This window comes from Notothenia rossii (assembly GCF_949606895.1).
Source record: "Notothenia rossii genome assembly, contig: scaffold_381, whole genome shotgun sequence".
Taxonomy (NCBI): Eukaryota; Metazoa; Chordata; class Actinopteri; order Perciformes; family Nototheniidae; genus Notothenia; species Notothenia rossii.
Window position 1 is genome coordinate 14,869 of NW_027640289.1, and position 19,514 is coordinate 34,382.

The window sequence follows — 19,514 nt, forward strand, 5'->3', positions numbered from 1 at the left end:
AGTATCTAATTATTTTGGGCAGGCTGATAAACATGTCTGGGGAGGGAATTAGTGGTAGCCTGTTTAGTGTGTTTCCCTGAAGGGGGAAAGCCAGGTAACAGTGTGTATCCTTACCCGTTCCTTTATGTATTCACTAACACAGTTACCGCCATATCAGCTCCAGCTCCGCAGAGCTCTGGATAAATTCATCTTAAAGCTAACCAACTGCTCTATCTCTCTCTCTCTCTCTCTCTCCTCTGCTCGATTTTCCAAGAAATGTTGTTGGCTTGGCTACGACCCTGGATAACCTCAAAAACAAATAAACAAGTCTGCTTACAGAAACCTGTGAGCTTGTTTATGTCCTGCTTTCATTAAGACAATAAACCTTCTGTCCTAAAAAAGGGGGCAAGGCGGCCCGTCGTTATGTAACACAGGGAAATATGGTGCATCTGCTGATATGTTGTAAATTCACTCTGGACCATGATTGTTCAACAAAGCTCACTTGTCCCTGTGCGGTGCCGAAGAAGGAGAAAAACACCTTACTTGAATCCTGAAACAAGAAGCTTCTTTATTGCTGTGTTTCTTTCAAGCCGATAAACTGATGCAGTGTCCTTATCAAGTGCACTTTGAGGTTATTTTCAACAAGCACAGATACAGCTGAAACACGTTTTACCTGTGCTGTTAGAATTCGAGATATGTATTGCCATTTCTCTGTCTATTTCTATTTGCGAATAACAAGGTGCTTTTTACCAAGAAAGCCAAAGACTGCAGGTTTTACTGCGAACCAGGTTGACCCCTGTTGAGCATCTTTTGTTATTTAAATATGGATTTTTTAAATGTATGTAATAACTGGGTGGATTTAGCTATGTTGTATTTCCTGTACACACAACACATGTTGGACTTTTGTTCACCCTGAAGTTATTTTTAAATGTTTTTCCATTTTAACTTTGAGGTTTTTGCTCGTGCATTAAAAGTGTTTAATGACAGTGTGTGTTTTATGCTGTATAGTCCGTAAAACCCCCTTTGGACAAATGTATAATTTGTGATATATGGCTTTATAAATACAATTTGATTGAATGTGTGTGTATAGTTTTGACTAACAAATAACACTACTGATAAAAACTGATTATCCCCCAAGCTAGCAACAACAACAACAACAAGCTTTTTGAACATCAAAGCATGTAAACATGTCACAGTAGAGGCACTACATACAAATATGAACCTTAACAATCAGCATAATAGGGCCCCTTTAAGGTGAACTGCCTTTTAATGTTTTCCAGCTATTTTAAAGGTCCCATGTCATGCTTTTCCGGTTATTACCCGTCCCCTTGTGTGTTATGAAGGTTTTTCTGCATGTAAACGGTCTGCAGAGTCAAAACCCTCAAAGTACACCCTGTAGCGAGTAAAACTCTAACACAGAAGATACCTCCCCAAAACGCCTCATTGGAGATACGTCACTGTCCATTGATTCTTCCGGGTAACTCATGATGTCATGCGTTACCCGGAACCAAATGGACCAATCCGTGGAGCCTTTACGTTACGTCCGCGGAGCCGTTACGTTAAGCCCCCGCTGATTGGTCCAAATTGACCAATCCACGGATTTCCTCACACACACACTCAGTGCAGGCAGCTCTGCTGATCTCTCCTCCCTGGCTGCAGGCTTATAACAGACAGTTGGGATCGCGGCGAAATTCTCTCTGCAGACCCATTCTCACAGCGTTTATCCACCTTTTTCTTACTCAATATCAAGCCACACTTATTGTTTTTACTTCGGCTGTGACTTTGTGTGTGCTCAGGGTGAGTTTGGCTGTGTTTCGCTGTGTATCGCTAAACAAGGAAACCACACCTCCACGGAGCTCAGCGCGATTCACAACGTCCCGACCAATCAGAGCACACTGTGCTCACAGGGAGGGTGGGGGCTGGAGCTATTGGAGCTACAACGAGCCGTTAAAGGCAGAGAGTGAAATTCCGTGAATACACGTAGTTTACAGAGATGCTGTATGAGAAACCAAAGTGAGTTTGGGAAATTGCACAATATAAATCTATTCTAGTAGACCTCAACAATGGAATTATGATCAGTGGAAATGGCCATGACATGGGACCTTTAATGTAAAAAGTGAACATCCCCCGAACAACTGACAGGGTCGCCAGGCTTTACAGCTTTACTGGAGGATAACCTGAATTGAAACATGATAACATTTGCTCCAAGAAGACAAAGAGCTTTGCAAACATTAGGCTTTGGGGCACAAAACAAAACAAAACAGTTCCACGCCCAGTTCAAAGTGCACGCCCCAGGCTAGTCAGCAGTGGACACTGACCATCTGACCTAAAAGAAAGGTCCGTTGCAACAAGAAATGAAGTCGATAAGTCACCTGAGATGATCTGTCCTGAGGGAGGCCACAGGGAGAGACTGCTCCTCAGATAGCACTACTGAAATATATTGGACCTCTCAGGAGGCCTGTGGGGATTAACATCTTTTATTGCCATCTTTTCACCAGCGAAGCACGGTGTTGACAGTCTGAATGTTTGAAGGCCTCTGCCTCTGGCCTCTGTTCACCCCGGCAGAGAGGCCAGGAGCAGCTGACATAACAGGAGTCAGGCGAGTTCGAGAGAGAGACAATTAACTAATGACGTGTCTCAGTAAATCACACTTTGAGGTAATTATGCTCACACAAACAACAGACTGTAAAATGCTGCCAAACAACAAGTTTAACCGTGCAGTTAAAAGCATTTTTATTTTATTTAGAAAGAAATCTTCATCATGATCAGTTAGCTTAACTGCTAGTTATGTCTCATTATAGATTAAAGAACCTGAAAATGGTGCACCCGCTTCTATTAATCAAAAATGAGTGACAGTCAGAATCGGAATAGATCATAGGACTCAGACATATTCCCACACTAAATAACAACACCATTCAAATAGGGGAGCATTATGCAACAAGCCGGTTTAAGCAACACAACACAAAATTGCACACACACACAAACCACAAAACCAGACTCCACTGATAGACGGCTTCCAAGCAGCTCGCATTGGTCACAAATACGTGCATGCACGTTTTCTAGTTCCATGAATGTAGACACACGAGCCCGCATGCACATTTGTCTGCAAAGCTGAAGTAATGCAGTTGCAAACACAGCGGCTCTCTACCTGTCACTGGGAGGTCTGCAAAGAGTTGCCTTGGCAACCCCTGTCTGGCTTTGGGGAGGCGATGTCGCATTTTGTCCGCACAGATTTGACCTCGGAGAGACTACGGTTCCTCTTCCTCTCTGACTTCCCTTTCTCCTCTACATGGCCTTAACTGACTTTTACGCCAAAACTTAAAGTGTCAATAAGTGCAAAACATCGAGATGCTTTCTGCAAACGATTGTGACACCCTAACACTAACCACAACGCTAGTTTTTTTTATGTACCCATTAATGTACTGACAACAGAGTGCCTCCTTTTTCCTACTACAAGTCCTCCTTGGCCACTTATTTTTTCTGCCTTTGGTGGTGGAGCTCCCGGGGAATAACTTACATTCTTTGCAGTACAGCTTTGAACCTTGAGATAACATCTTCCTGTTGAGATTCTGCTCATGCCTCTGTAAAGAAAACGCTGTCAGGAGTCCTATTTAATTGCAGTCTGGACGTGTGAGTGTTGGACCTCATTAACACTTTCCTCTGCTCCACTTGTGCTTTGAAGTGTTGTAACCAGTGACCAGCACTCACCTGGATGACCGTGTTGCCCCCCTCCAGCAGAGCGATGGCCAATAGGATGCTCTCCTGGAAGATGCGGTCGCTGGTGGCGTTCATGATGAGGTCGATGACCAGGTCAGAAGCCCCTTCTTTGTCCAGGTGGCACTGGACCTCGGCCAGACTCAGCTCCCCTCGACCTCCCACCCCGGAGCTGACAACTGTGGACGCAGAATTGAATCCTCATCAATATTAAAATGCTGATGTATTCAGATTTCAGTCAGGTTACATAATGGAAGATAGGTCACAATTCATTATCATATTTGAATACTTAATGAATCTATGAGTTTGACCATTTCCATCATACTGCAGGCGTTATGCATTTTAATGGATGTCTTGTGACAAGATGACACATTATGTTATTATAGTTATAGCCTACTAAAAATATGAAAAAAGACTAAAGATAAAACCTAGTTAAGCTACAAAGGAAAGTAAGATATTGAATGTGCACTAGTATCAGTGTTAGTAAGAAAGCCAAATGAATTACGCCCCCCCGCACATTTAAATCAACCAATTATAGTTTACTGGGAAATATTAAGAAAATAAACAACATTTTAAATGTAGAAAATTGTTCAAATTCAACATAGATACATATAACAACTCTGAAATCACCACATTTCTATCATTAGTGCAGACGACATGTTGCCCAAAAGACTCTTCAAAGTGATCCTATAATTAACAGCGTGCCCATACTTCTTCTTGGATAAAGACACATATCTGTAATAAGAGGAGGAAGGCCTGAAGGTAATCAATGCCATCTGCAATCTGCTGATGACTCATCCTTGATTACAGTTCCGCTCAAACAGCTGGTTTGCGAGATAGCATCAAGTTTCCAAGAATCCTGAACAGAAGCACAGCTGACTTCGTATACAAGTGTAATTGAAGAATTGAAATGTTCCATGCCCTAAGCTAAATCCATTTAGTAATGTCAATGGAGCCCTTGCACTGCAAACTTTCAGGAAGGCCTACATAAATATGTCATCAGTACTTATGCTTATACTATATATAAGAAGATGGCGGCGCGTGCGGACGCAGCGGCCCTCGCTCTCCAGATTGATTGTTGTGCTTTTGTTTATGTCTTAATGTGTGCATGTATACATGTCTGTTGATTGTGTATATAGATTAGACCCTCCAGAAAAACGCGATTCTGCGATCGCAGAATTTACCGCATAATCAGCAAAATGGCGCAGATTTTTAAAAGGCCGCATATTTATCAAAAGGCCGCATAATCCCCGCATTTTTCCACACAAAGTTGAGAAAAAAAAAAGTTAACTCGTCTTGACGTGACGTCATCAGCTCACGCATCACAGCATGTAAACAACACTGTATAGAGTGAACGTGTGGAGCTCACACGATAGAGAAAACACCAAGATGAAAAAATCGAATCCATCTCATTTACCGACGAACATTTCTACGAAAGACCGGGCAAAAAGTGGGGGGAAACTATTCTGCACCCCGTGCAACTGTGTGATCGACGGTGACGACCCACTTTGATTCATTCAAACATTCGAAAATGCTTTCTGCTGCTGCGGACAAGAGAGCCAAACAACTCACATTCACCAAGGCATCAACCTCCAAAACCCTTTCGAGGGCTACAAGAAACGAAGTGAGTAGCCTACAAGATTGAAGCTGGTCAGATAACGAACGAGTAAATGAAAACAGAATGAGGCGGAGAAGTGTGTGTGTGTGTGTGGGGGGTGTGTGTGTGTGTGAGATTAAAATAGCCCAATTGCTTTTACAATAAATAAACATTGAATGTGTTTAATTGAATAGTAAAGGGGTTTAACATTAGTGGCAGGTTGTGTGTGAGAGAGAATAAATAAGACAGCCCAATATTTAAAAACATTTTATTATTTTTTCCCGCATATTTAGCATATTTCGCAACTTCCCGCAATTTCACCGCATAAAATCACATAAAAACCCTGCATGTTTAATCGCATAATCAAGGATTTTTGCCCGCGTTTTTCTGGAGGGTCTAATAGATTGTCACAGTGACGCGTCCTAAAACCCGGAAGTGAGTTAGCATTTTACCACTTCCGGTTCCTTCGACAAAAAAGCAAAGCAATTTCTCCATAGGATTTTAGAAAATAGCTGGAAATAAGGTCTGTGGTTGAAACACATTTAAGAGACGGTTCACGTTTTGTTCTACGACATTAAACACATCAGCAGTGCCCCCACTGGTGATTTCTGAAGAGTTTACGAGTCTGAAAAACGATGGTTGTTAGCAAGTGGCTGAAAAGGACTAAAGAAGTTGTCGTGGCCGTTTTACGTCATTACGCCGAACACGTAAACAGTCCCGCTAAGTTTGTTTTCCCCCGTGTTCTGCTTGAAAGCAAGTACCTGCCTCCTGCAAACTGTTCAAACAAATTATTACAATTTAGAATCTGTATGTTTGAATATGGATCTTAAGTCGGCGTGATGTTGAAGCAGCGACCCTGCTGTAGTTCGTTTATAGCATAACGTTAGCATTTTGCTTCTGGCGACTAGATTTGATTCGAAAATTATAAAAGTAGGAGACATGTGGATATTATTCGGCTGAACAAAACGTGATCCGTCTCTTAAATGTGTTTCAACCACAGACCTTATCCAGCTATTTTCCAAAATCCTATGGAGAAATTGCATTGCATTTTTGTCGAAGGAACCGGAAGGAATTTACTTCCGGGTTTTAGGACGCGTCACTGTGGCACTCTATAGGTATATACATATTTTGATATATATTTATGGATTGTGGGAAACGGTATTTCCATCTATATCGAATACATTTTTGACTTTGACTATATGTAGCCATCTGGGGAAAAAAAGTGTTTGCAGCATGGAATAAACAACAGGTGTATTTTCTATCCATCCGCCACAAATAACATCTGATGGCACTGCAGCAGCGGTGAGATAACAGCACCCATCAGAGCCGTCTCTGGCTGTGCGAGCCACTGAATCAACAACACATCCCATTCTAGACGGAGCATGGCTCTCTGGTCGCTTGGCAACAACACGGCCCACGTTATGCTGAGCAGAGAGTCAGTATGCTCGGAGGCAGAGCCGAGGTCCAAGGGCTTAAAGGAGTACAAGGCCATGGCTGTGAATAAGATCTCTTTTTTTTCCTTTTCGCTCTCAAGCCTTAGAGATGAACGATGACTCATGGCTGTGATGAGACTCATCGGCATGAATAAATGTCAGTTAGGAACAATCTATTTGATTTGTGAATGTCAGTCTTGATTGAGGAAAGATTGAGTAAAGTACGGATGGCGAGACAGCTTTTCTTTTTTTTTTTCCTTCACAACATATCTATGGTCTTCTTTAAATGTGTTGTTGTGAACCCGATGCACACATGCCCATGATTGCCCAAGACGGCAGATTAACGATATGTGATCCAGGTAGGCGACCGTGTGAAAGCCAACTTTAGTTTAGTGTTACCCAGCGGAAATTGCGCCTGTCGGTATGACTATGCAATCTGTGACAAACATTTCCTACGTGATAAGACCTTCCACATAATCTGACAACACTTTCCTGTGAAATGTATTGAATGATTTGACATTATTTTTACTCACTACATTCACCACAGGGACCGATTTTCTCACAAAGAAATAAGTAGAACTTTTGGAGTACATTGTTTTATTTCCATTATGCCAGGTTTTATTATGTTGTGTCTCTCCTGTGACATGTCTCCAGGCATTAACGTTCAAAAAGGTCTTTCTTGTTGTCATACTGCCTGTGCTGCAGCACCTCTTTTCAACCTCTGTCTGAAACCAGGAAATGGAGAGAAACTCCCTCTAGAGGCAACTTTGGGATTTTAGCCTTTGCAGACCATTTACATGCACAAAAACCTAAATAACACACTACAGGAAATGGAAAAACCCAGAAAGCATAATCAGGGTGTATGCAGGAATCCTGAAGTCAATGGAATCCCTTTTAAGACCCTTTCCATACATTTTAAGACCTCATCGCCACTTGGAGTTCTAACCGGTTACCTTGGCGACACACTTTACCCCCACATTGACTATATACAGTATTGATTGTCCTTCCTCCTTATCTTCCAACCATTTGGACGTTAACTTGCATTTCCCCATAACGATGTTGTTTAACAACCGGCGTAAACGGACCTTCGCGCGCTATCAAGCAGTGAGCGTGCGATGTCCTGTTCAGATGACGTCAAATCCAACGGGATGCCATAAATAAACTACACAGAATCACACTACACACCTACGCAATGATTACATTCAGGCAGACTGTAGAATACAACCTCTTTGGACAATTGATACACTTATTGACAACAAGCTACAAAATGTAATACCTTGGAAAATGTTGTTTAATACTTTTTAATAGCCTTCATTTTCACTAAATTGATTTATCAACTTGTAATACTTTTTAAGACCCCGCAGACACCCTGATAATAGGGCCCACTGATTGTAAAGAAATCATTCAATATTAAAACTAAATAACTGCTACAAACATACTAAGTTCTTATTTTTATCCATCCAATCTTGGACACCCTGAAAGATCCCAAAGCACCTTTCGTGAAGATCGTTCACTTTAGTTAAAGTTTGAATGGCCTGACTACAGCTGAAAGGTTTCACAGTTCTCTCTATCACTAAACATGTAGCAGCTGCATAAGCTCTATTTTTAATGTTTGACTCAATTTAGTGTTGTGCATTTAAAACACACACACACACACACACACACACACACACACACACACACACACACACACACACACACACACACACACACACACACACACACACACACACACACACACACACACACACACACACACACACACACACACACACACACACACACACACACACACACACACACACACACACACACACACACACACACACACACACACACACACACACACACACACACACACACACACACACACACACACACACACACACACACACACACACACACACACACACACACACACACACACACACACACCTGTAGGTGTTTTCCCCGGCGCTGCAACAGCAAGTGGGCCGTTGCTGAAGGTTGTGAGGCTATCTCTCCTCGGGCCAGATTTCACGTTCCCGTAATATCGATTGACCAAGATCTGCCGCAGAGCTTCGCCCTATTAGTGAAAATGGATGTTAGAAGATTAAACTAAAGTTACAATGTCACAGAAATTGATCAGTCACACATGGAAAACCCCACAATGTAAAGCTGTAATAAGTTACACGTTTACATAGAAATCTCTTTTATAGAATGGATTTTTTAAGTTACTTTTAGAAATTCTAATTTCTGCTGTACAGAAATCGGGTATCAATAGAAATTTAAACAAGAATACATGAAAAAGGAGTGGAAAATCATTGGAGGCTAATCCTGAAAAGATACCCCTCTTTGAAAGATCTCGAAACACAGCATCTCCATATTTGACCTTTGCCCTCCAACCTCAGTCAGTGATGTTCAAAGGCGACACTGTGCCCTCTCTCATCTCAACATATGCTGACAGTCAGTGTTTCCCCATATTGGTTTGATGTAAATCAATGCAGCGCAGTCACCTACTCAGCCCCTCCGGCCCAAACATGTCACAAAATGCCAAAGAAGAGATGAACACCCAGAGTTCAGGTCCATTCGTTGATGTGCCACACATGTTTCATATCGTATAACTGACAGGGGAGTGAGTGATGGCCATGCTGTGGAGCAGTGTGACTGTGAGGGCATCACAACAGTCAGTCAGTTGTTGGCCTGCAGCGGACCACAGCAAACCAAACGTTAGTACCTACCCTCCTTTGATCCTCCAGTTGCTTCTGGGGCTGGTTGGGATCAAGCTCCTTAAAGGTGAGGTGAGTTAGCAGAAAGCAATAAAATGTAAGAAAGAAAAAAAAAAGGCAGGAAAAGGAAATTTGGGAAAGAAATTAGAAAACAAAATAGGGTGTTAATACAGTGCAAATTAGTTTAACTTCACTAGCATGCAGGAAACAAATTAAATCGTGCAGTTAAAAGGGAAGTGGTTGTGTCAGGGAAGATGCGAGGGCGAGTCAAACTCATGCAAGGCTTCATGCAAGAAAGGACTGACATTTATTCTAAAACATCCTATACCTATGTATTTATTAGTTAAATATTACATTTGGATGTCATTTTTCCTCAACTTTGTAGATGACCACTCTTGACAGTCCAGTGTGGGGAAATGCAAACATTGCAGCCCACTGTAGAGTGTCCTTCATTACTTTACAGGCGAAAGAGCCAACATTATTTACATAAGAGCGTGACAAAGTGCCAGAGGGGGTGAAACACAAGCCATGAGAGGTTACATAATGGAGCCATGAGTTGCTGACACACACTGTAAGCACCAATCTGGCATGGAAAAACACCTCACCCATGTCTTCAACCCCCCCCCCCTCCCACCCCACTGAGAAAAGGTCAGAAAACTGGAAATTATTCAAAAACCAAGAGGTGCGAGGAAAAATGAACGAGAAGCAGGAAGGAGAGGGGAAAATGATACGTGGACAAGTGGGAGGCGTCTCACATACAAGGGCCGATAAGTAGCATCATTGAAGCTACACAGAGGGAGTGGTTAGTATGAGAGGGCCCTCAGAAGAAGAGGTATTACATAGTGATGGGATGTGACTTATCTATAAAGAGATGAAGTGCTGTAACAATTCACATGTATCAATGGGTTTGTGATTTTAAGTACATTCACTTAAAATCTGAGACCTTCCCTCACAGACTGAAGAAGGATATACTGTATATGAAAGATTTCCCAGCAACTCTAACAGCCCGTCCACACACAGGCATGAAAAAAATCTTTCAAAGCTTCGCCCATTCACTTGAATGGGGTGACGTAGAAGATTTGTAATCTTCGCCGAACTGCATTGTGGGGAGCGGAGCATGGCTTCGCAAGCATCGTGAGCATCAAAAGTTGAGCAATGTTCAACTTTTGAAGCTCCCAATGCTTGCGAAGCTGGCATCAGCCAATCAAATCCCGTTTATGCAAATCCCGCCAGTGCAAGCGCTAGCCAATCAAACCGCGTGCAAGCTGGGAGAGCCAGACCGCAGTTCATTTCCTCATATTCCAAACGAGATATTACGGTAGCAAATCACCCGGTTCTTTACGACCGGAACTATTTACCGGGATACAAACCGGAGGAACCAGGCATGGAGGGAGGCGGCAGAGACAGTGGGTGAAACTGGTAGGTTTTTTGCCTGTTTGGGGAGTTTATATCCAGTTTACTTCGTTTTAACATTGCTATTGCTTTGTATGTCGGGGGCGGGAGATTCATGTGATTGGTTGTTTGTCGCGTTGCTTGCAAAAAATCGCCAATTTCAGACACACCCAGCATCAAGATTTTTCAAGATTTTTTTCATGCCTGTGTGTGGACGGGCCGTAAAGGATACAAAGTTACTGCACACTCCCAATTACTGGCCTAAATGTAGCTTTCCAATAGCGCCAACAATGTGCAGCTACCGTAGAGATACTTTCTTGAGTACACAACATCAGCTAATCCTTTTAATATTAAATTGTCTAACTTACTGTTTGCAAAAAACTTCATCAGGTAACACTACAAAGCAAACAATGCAAAGGCAATGTATTGTAGCTAAGTAACAGCTATCTGGCTTAGCTTGCTAACGTTATCACTAGTGAAATACTATTTGAGTGTTTTGTGTAGCTTGCTAAACAACTTCACAGCTAACATGACCCATGACAGGTATTGATTTTACAAAAGGTGTACAACTAACAATTGTTTTCTAGTCAAGAGGAAGTCAACTAGCTAACTGTAACCATAGCTAAGCCAAGTTAGCTGAAACTTAGCTACATGGAATAGATCTGCATTATCTAATCCATTATTCACAAATAATTTGCAAACAGTAAGCTAGCCAATACTTCAAATAAAATGAAGTAATATTACGAACAAAAATAATATTCTCAATAAAGGATTATGATGTAATGTCACATCAGTGTTTTGGCCAGTACCCAAGTGTGCTCAGAAATCTTACTGCAGGTCCTAAAAGGCCACTGGTTTCACTAATAAGGATTTTCAGAAAGTACAACATGCGCTACATGTAACACTGAACATGGGGGTAATGGGATGAAGTACATATGGGACCCATATTAGCAGTCAACAGGCTAGTAGGGGTCTTTAACACACCTCGGCAGGGACTTCAGGCTCGGGTGGAGGTGCCAGCTAATTGGAAATAAAAGGATGATGATAGTCAGAGTTTGAAGATGTTGAATTAGTCATGTTGCTTCATCTTCCAATGAATAGTAACTTCCTTAAAAACAAACCTCTTGTCCCTAAATGGTCCTTATTTTCTATGTGTGGCTTTCTGATGCTCGCTAAGATTGCCAGTCACATGCACAACTGCACATGTGTGTGTGACTTAAAGAGCCAGGGGGGGACAGAAAAAGTACAAAAACATGTTGATTTCCAAGACCTTGTGGATAATGGATTGCTTACAGTATGTAGACAATGATTTTATTTCAGCGTCTCTTGTTTTTATGGAGCTAGTCTAATTGGACAGCATGGATGATGAGCAGCGTTAACCTTTAGCAGCAAGAAAGCAGAACCACTGTTTTGACCTTCACCACACTATAGGCTTTTGACTACAATGCTACACTGTGTTTAGTAATCTGTGGTTCACTATTAACATCCTGTTGCAAAGCTTGGCGGTCTGTCACTCTGCATGACAAGAAAATGCACACTCATCGGTATGCTGATATGTACATTTATCTCTGTGTGCATGTTGGTTGATCTTAAGGAAACACCAGAGTTCATTTTGATCAAGCAGATTATGGGCACTCATAAGGGTTCAAACTGTAAACAAAAGAAAGTATAAGTACATTGTATCCTTGAACGATATGAGCTGCAATGGGTTATACAACTGAATGATTGTCAGTACATTTGCTAAACGACTGGAACAAATAAACAATAAACCTATTTAGTAAAAATAGGTTGAACTTTAAATATTTAACTGTGTGGATTGTAGGTAATGGCAAGACTGTTATATAGTATAAACACATTTTTTTCAATTATAATAATCAAGCATAAATTAAAGAACATAATTCACAGATTGAGTTAATTAAATATAAAATAAAATTGGATGATTGCCTATACATTCAGATTACAGTTAAAGCAGTTTATAGAAATCCTTAATATACACACACACAAATTAAAACCTCACTAGTCTAGACTCTAGAGATATCATCTATTGTCACAAACTAAATAACAAACATGCAACCTCAATTGGACATACGCAACGTCTCCCTCTGAAACCCAGTCATGATGGTTTATGCTGATTCATTGTGCAACTGGACAGGAATTTCCCTCCATCAAGCCCACTTTACGTCAACACAGATTTCCACAGAAAAAAAGGTGATGTGAGAATGTTTCATGCATGCAACCAAAGCTATTTTTGACACCGCCGCTATCCTCATCTAATTCAGTTAAAAATGGAACCCTTGGTGGAAAAAAAATAAGGGCAATATGTGAAACCTGATCTAATTAGCTCTGTTAACCACTGTCAACAGCTTGCTTGTGCTCCTTTTGGCCGCTTAAACAACGTGCTTCAGCTGGATGGCTTAACCTAAAAACTGTCAGCAACAGTTCCACTGGTTTTGCTTTCCCAGAATGTGTGATAAAACCTCCAAGGTCATGTAAACACAGTGGGATTCAGGGCATTTGCGGAAAAACAGGAGGCAGTTAAGGTCATATTATCTCACTGACCAGAAGAATCTGTATAATCATCATCAGGGGATGTTGCACTTTCCTCAGGGAGCTCCTCTGTTTACATTGTGATTACTGAGAGCCTTAACTCATATCCCAAAACAGACACACTGCTTCACCTCACCTCACTGAGAAGTCATAGCAGGAATGGACTGTTCATAATCAGTCAGACCTCGCGGGAAGGGGCTAGTTTTGTATACCACTCTGCTGACAGTATAACATTGGCCTGTAACAGAAGCAGACCTAAACAATTAACAGCTGGTATGTTTGCTGAGGTGCCCACACACACCACCCAAAATAAAGCCCCAACTTTCCCATGCCTAAGTTGAAGTCCACCATGCTACCGTCTCCTGGAAGATATCTCAGCTACACTTTTATAGCCAATAACCACTGAACGTTACACATCAGTGGAGAGTTTAAATTTCCAGGAAAACGGAGAAGGGGGAAAAAAAAAAAAAAGGGGGAAACAATCTTTGGCTCTTATGTAACTGCTTCCTGAGAGCTGGCTGGAGCCCAAGAATCGTGCAGCATTAAGTGAAGGAAACTGGGACAGCGCTGTGTGTTGGTGAGGCGCATCGGCAGCTCCCCCTGTTGATCGGGAAAGGAAACAACAGCTCAGAGTCTCCTGGCTTCAACCACAGGAGGATAAACCAGGACAAGCAGAGTCTATCCGAGGGCAGGTTGGCAGAGTGAGTGATGGGAGTGGCAGCTGGATATGTTGTGTACCGGCGAGGTTAGACAAGGCCAGAAAGTAGAAGAGAAAAATGGCTCGAGGAATAATATGTGTCAAAGGAGCGGTGTGCGGATGTGGTCAGAAATATGCACAAGAGGAACTGGTTATCTAGAAATCTCCAGTTAAACAAATAATATCTGGTCGGGATAATGAGTAGATAAACACAGATAGAGGGAGAGCTTGTGAAACACACAGGCATAGAAATAGCCCCTTATATAACGGTGACTGCATGTATGTGTTACGTGCTCAGCAAGCAGCATTACATTGTGAGAACATGGGGCATCATCTCCATCTGACCCCTGCGACCTCCTGTCTTCTCGCAAACAACGGATCTCACATTCACGTGAAGAAAACACACTAATACATGCAGCGAGGGATATGATCAGGCCTGACAACGAGGGTGGCAGGCCGGGTCGTGCCTTGTTTTCCCCGGGCTCACATTTTATCGCCCTTCTATTTCTGGAGGAATGAGATAACCTCTGCTAATCGGGGGGAACACACACACACACACACACACACACACACACACACACACACACACACACACACACACACACACACACACACACACACACACACACACACACACACACACACACACACACACACACACACACACACACACACACACACACACACACACACACACACACACACACACACACACACACACACACACACACACACACACACACACACACACACACACACACACTGATGGGGTCTGTCAAAGAGTAGTGAAACTGACAGCTGCACTCATTCCTCGAGACCTTTGAGTGGGTGTGTTATGGTGGGTCAGGGAGCAGCAGCAGGCTAAATGCTGGGGTTACATAACAGCTATCATAGCAGTTTATCTTGGAGGAAGTTGAGGTTTTGGCCTGCCTGTGTGTCTCTCTGTTTGTCTGTCAGGGGAACTGTAATGTGCGCTGCTGTTAATATAAGTTGGAATGAGTGACATGCAGCATGTGCTGGGGAGGCGAGCGAGGGAGTATGTGTAAATACTTAGGATGCATATGGGAGGAGTTGGCTAGACAAAGAGCTGGTCTCTGAGAACAGCCCTGTTTTTGTGGAATCTGGGGATTTCCATCGCTACAGCATTTTTAAAAGGGGGGAGGGAAGGAGGGAGAATGAGACCGAGAGACATAATAGAGAAACTGAGAGCATATCGCTTCCTGGCAACTCTGGAAAGACCCTTTTCCGACAATTTCCACATTTCCAGAACCAGCGTCGTGTTGACTTCCCTCGCACTCACCATGCTTTTGTTTAAGTGTACCGTCTCCTGCTGGTACAGATTCTCCTGGTCTGACAATACGTGCTTTTAGTTTGGATCTATTTACTGATTTACTATCAAGAACACTTTACAGTTAGCAAAAGAATCCCAACACAATGTCCACAAACTTTTTTCCGAGTATTTAACTATATTAAATATCTGTCGTCATCGAGATGAATCTGTTCACATGCTTCCTCACTAGTTGTTTCCATAGCTTCTCTGAGTTCTCATCTAAAAACCTAGAATTGGTCTAAAGGCTAGTGGCTATCTTAAAGGGGTCCTATTATGCTAATGTTCAGGTTTCATATTTGTATTTAGTGTCTCTACTGTCACATGTTTACATTCTTTAATGTTCAAAAAGCCCTTTATCTTTCTCATACTGCCTGTGCTGCAGCACCTCTTTTCACCCTCTGTGTGAAACCAGAGCTGAGTCTGCTCTGATCGGTTAGCTCGCTGACCATGTTTTTATTTGTCAGTTGCTTAGAGATGTCCGTACCCCCGTCTATCACGTACAATGTGTTTGAGCGCTAGCCAATAGAAGCGCAAGCTAAAGGTGAGTGGAATAACTAGTGGTATGAATAAAGAGAACTGAAGCTATTTAAATGAGGAAACGGAAGCATGGACAATTTATTTTAACATCTTTGTGACTTTTACAGAACCCTAACAATTTGACAATCTACTGGTAGTTATAACGTTTTAATTAGGAATTGAAAAAATATCTTTTTTCTAAACACAACCCCCCAACAAACTATGAATAGAAGTGTGTGGGATTTGTTCCATCCAATGGTATTTGTCACCATTGAGGCGTGAGATACGGTTCCTCTGCAGACACACCCAAAATCCCCTAACATCTCCTCCCTATCATAAACAGAAAACCGGTTTAATCCGCTTCTTTAAGGCCAGAAGTCATGGCCACACACATATTTTTGCAATGCTCCAACATGACATACACACCACTCCACACACTGCTCAGTGTGTTATGATCTGTTTGATGGAGAATCCCCAGCTATATATACACTCACACCTGCTCTTGTAATGGTGGCAAAGGGCCACCATCCATCATAAAAGGGGCTGTGTGGCATGTAGATTAGGTGACAAGCAATATAGAAACATCTTATTGATGTTGAGCAATTAAAATAATGATATCAGAGATGATCAAATCAAGACAGAGTCAATAATGAACTAGATTACCGCCTCACGGTTGTAAATGGTTTGCATTTATAGGAGCTTTTTGGTCCAAGTGACCACTCAAAAGGCTTTAACAACACAAGTCATCGTTCATGCAGACGCAGAGGCTTCCATACAAGATGGCACCTGTTGATCAGGAGTGAGAAACATTCACACACACACAGTAGGAGATGCTATAGGGAGTGTTTAGGGTGCAGTATCTTGGCAAAACGAACTTGACATGTTGACCACAGGGCCCAACAGTTGCAGTTCATATTCATGTCCGTCCAAAAAATCACAACTGCATAATTGTATCATAATGGACACTTGTGGGACATTTTCCATATTAGCATTTACATGTCCAAAAACATCCAAAAACGTCACTTTGATCACCAAAGTGTTATCCGTTCTAGTGGATGTTCGTGTCTATTTGAAGAGTATAAGATGGCGTAACCTATTGCTGTGTTCATGTAATGTGACTGAGAAGCTACACATATCTTAAATGTGACCAAGTGTGAGCAAAGTATGTGACAGTGTGACAATTGAAAAGAATGCAAGGAGAAATTGTCCCCCTTTGTTTCACGGAAACTTCAAGGCCCAAAAGTCTCACACCATTTGTGATGAGCAATCTTAGCTGCATATAGGAGAAGTAATGGTCAATCTGTAAAACTGTTCTTCTACGAATACCTAATGTCAGTTGGTAAAATGCAGTATTATTGTAAAGTCTCCAGACATTTTCATTAAAATAATCTTATTCTAAAAGTTACTTCTTCTCTAAGAAGTGCACTCCATTACAAGTAAGTACATTGCCATATACTGTACAGGCACAACGGACAACGTTAGCTTGACATGCTATCAGTATGCTACGTTTTAAAATGGGTGTTAACAAGGGGCGACTCTAAGAGCCACAGACAGACTAAAAGGTCTATCGCAGCACAAACATGGTGTTAGTGGGAGACAAGTCTAAAGTACGTCACAGTAGTAAGTAAAATGATCAACCTCAGCCACATCCATCTCATCATCAAAGGCAATCAGCTGCAAGAGAAGAGGTATAGGGAGCAGAGAGTTAGTGCGGCGGGTTAGTGAGTGAAAGCTCGGTCACCAGAGTGCAAATGTGAAGCGTGACACAAACACAAGCACAACGTAAAGTTAGTCGAGAAGAAAGCATGTGAATATATGCATACAGTAAACACTGTTTTACAGTCTTGAAATAACACATGACCTTTAAGGCCATATATATTGTACTATAAATGTGAAAATATTTTACTTTCAGTGTTTTTGTTTATTTAAATATGTTATTTCCTATTTTATTGGAGATTATACTTTAACCATTCATGTTTATAATATTTTATTGATTTAGTCTTTATTTAATTTGAAATGGAGCAACCGTACAAACCCAATTTCCCCTGGGATAAATAAAGTATTCTGACTTATGAAGCATTTGAGGTGATGGTAAAACTCAACACACAGTCATTAAATAAATGCGGAGATCTTTTCTTATGTGTCTGTTTTTTTCTTTATGTCATAAAGCTGCAACAACAAAAGTTGTCGTATACAGGCGCTCCCATCTCAGCCTTCAATCAATAAAAACATGTTGCTTTGAAGATTAAACAAGCAGGCTGAGGGTTTCATCAAATACACATTAGTTCCATTAGTAGCTAATGAGGTCATTAGTAATCAATGAATGCTAGGTAACATTAGTGTAAGGCATGCTTGATGTGACTGTTGGTGAAGATGTTGATACGAGTTACTTCAATAGATTTCATGTTTTAAAAGTTCCTTAAGGAAGAAAGCAATGAGGGGATGGTCTTGTTTATTAAATATTGACCAGTGTTTGCTAAATATAAAGCTGGACACACACCGGTAGGATTAATACCTGACCTGCTGCAGTGACTTTAAAACTTACGTATGGATCTTTTTTGTGTCCAGGCTCCAGAGGCAACCAAGGAGAGCTCAGTTTCTACCTTTATTTTTTACAGCTTTTCTGATCTTATGTCTTCTAAAATGCTTGGTGCAGTGGGACAGAGGGACACTGTCTATCCTGTGAAGTCTTTTATCTCATGTGGGGGGGAGAATCTAGGCCATGACTACAAGCAGATGATGAAGAACAGGAACACAGAGGGTATTGTACCTTTTCCCCATAGCCCCGGTCTTTCGTCATCATTTCCCTCAGTGTCTGCAGCACTTTGATGCACAGGCGCTCCTCGTTCTCCTCCAGCAGCTGCTTGGTGTGTTTGATCAGCCTGGTCAGGAAAAGAGAAAGAAAAGTACGTTAACAATCGTTAAAAACACACAATTTCAATATTTTGGCCGATATCTGTCATCATACACTGATCTTGTGTTAGCCCAAAACAACAGATTTGGAGCATGAGGTCGTGACATTTTAAAAACATGTATATGAGTGAAAGTGACCAAGTGATTAAGGCCCAATCCCAAATCACCCCTTACACCCTACCCTTACACCCTACCCCTACACACTCCCCCTCCGTTTGCACGGTCGCGAGGAGGGTCCGCCATATTAAGTGCTGTTCCAAAGCAACGAGTGTGGAGCAGTGTGGAGCAGTGTGGAGCGGTGTGGAGGGGGAGTGGGCTATCAAGCCCTCAAACAGCGAGTCTGCAGCGGTGCTGACTGGAGACCGGTCTCTACCTGACCGGAGTCAACGCTGTGTCCGTCAGGAAACAGGCTGTTTACAAGTACCGGTAGTCACAGCGAAAATCCACTGATAAACTGTGATGTTAACAACCTCATGATAACCTCATATGTTTTTAACTTAGGATCATACCTGTGTTTAGTCTAGAAAAAGGTAAATGTGTCCATTTTATTATAAAGTTGTGTATATTTAAAGACTGTTGCTAAAACTAAGAAGCTTATAAACATCAGGTTTAAAACTAAAAGAGAACACAATTAAAGAAGTTTGGAGTTTTATTTGAGTTATTAATTTACATTTTGCGTCTAAGTGAT

At 41.8% G+C, this 19,514-nt stretch overlaps 1 protein-coding gene across 1 annotated transcript in view; it reads right to left on the reverse strand.

Annotated features, from left to right (window-relative positions):
• Nucleotides 1–18,800, reverse strand: part of LOC307026841 (inositol 1,4,5-trisphosphate-gated calcium channel ITPR1-like) — a 32,390-nt gene extending 13,590 nt beyond the window's left edge. Inside the window, exons 1-6 of the mRNA XM_079694979.1 lie at nt 18,684–18,800; nt 17,552–17,587; nt 11,808–11,843; nt 9,444–9,491; nt 8,659–8,788; nt 3,688–3,872 (exon numbers count right to left, since the gene is read on the reverse strand). Coding sequence (XP_079551105.1) covers nt 3,688–3,872; nt 8,659–8,788; nt 9,444–9,491; nt 11,808–11,843; nt 17,552–17,587; nt 18,684–18,716 — 468 coding nt within the window. The 5' untranslated portion in view covers nt 18,717–18,800. The remainder of the gene's footprint in view (nt 1–3,687; nt 3,873–8,658; nt 8,789–9,443; nt 9,492–11,807; nt 11,844–17,551; nt 17,588–18,683) is intronic.
• Nucleotides 18,801–19,514: the final 714 nt, after the last annotated feature.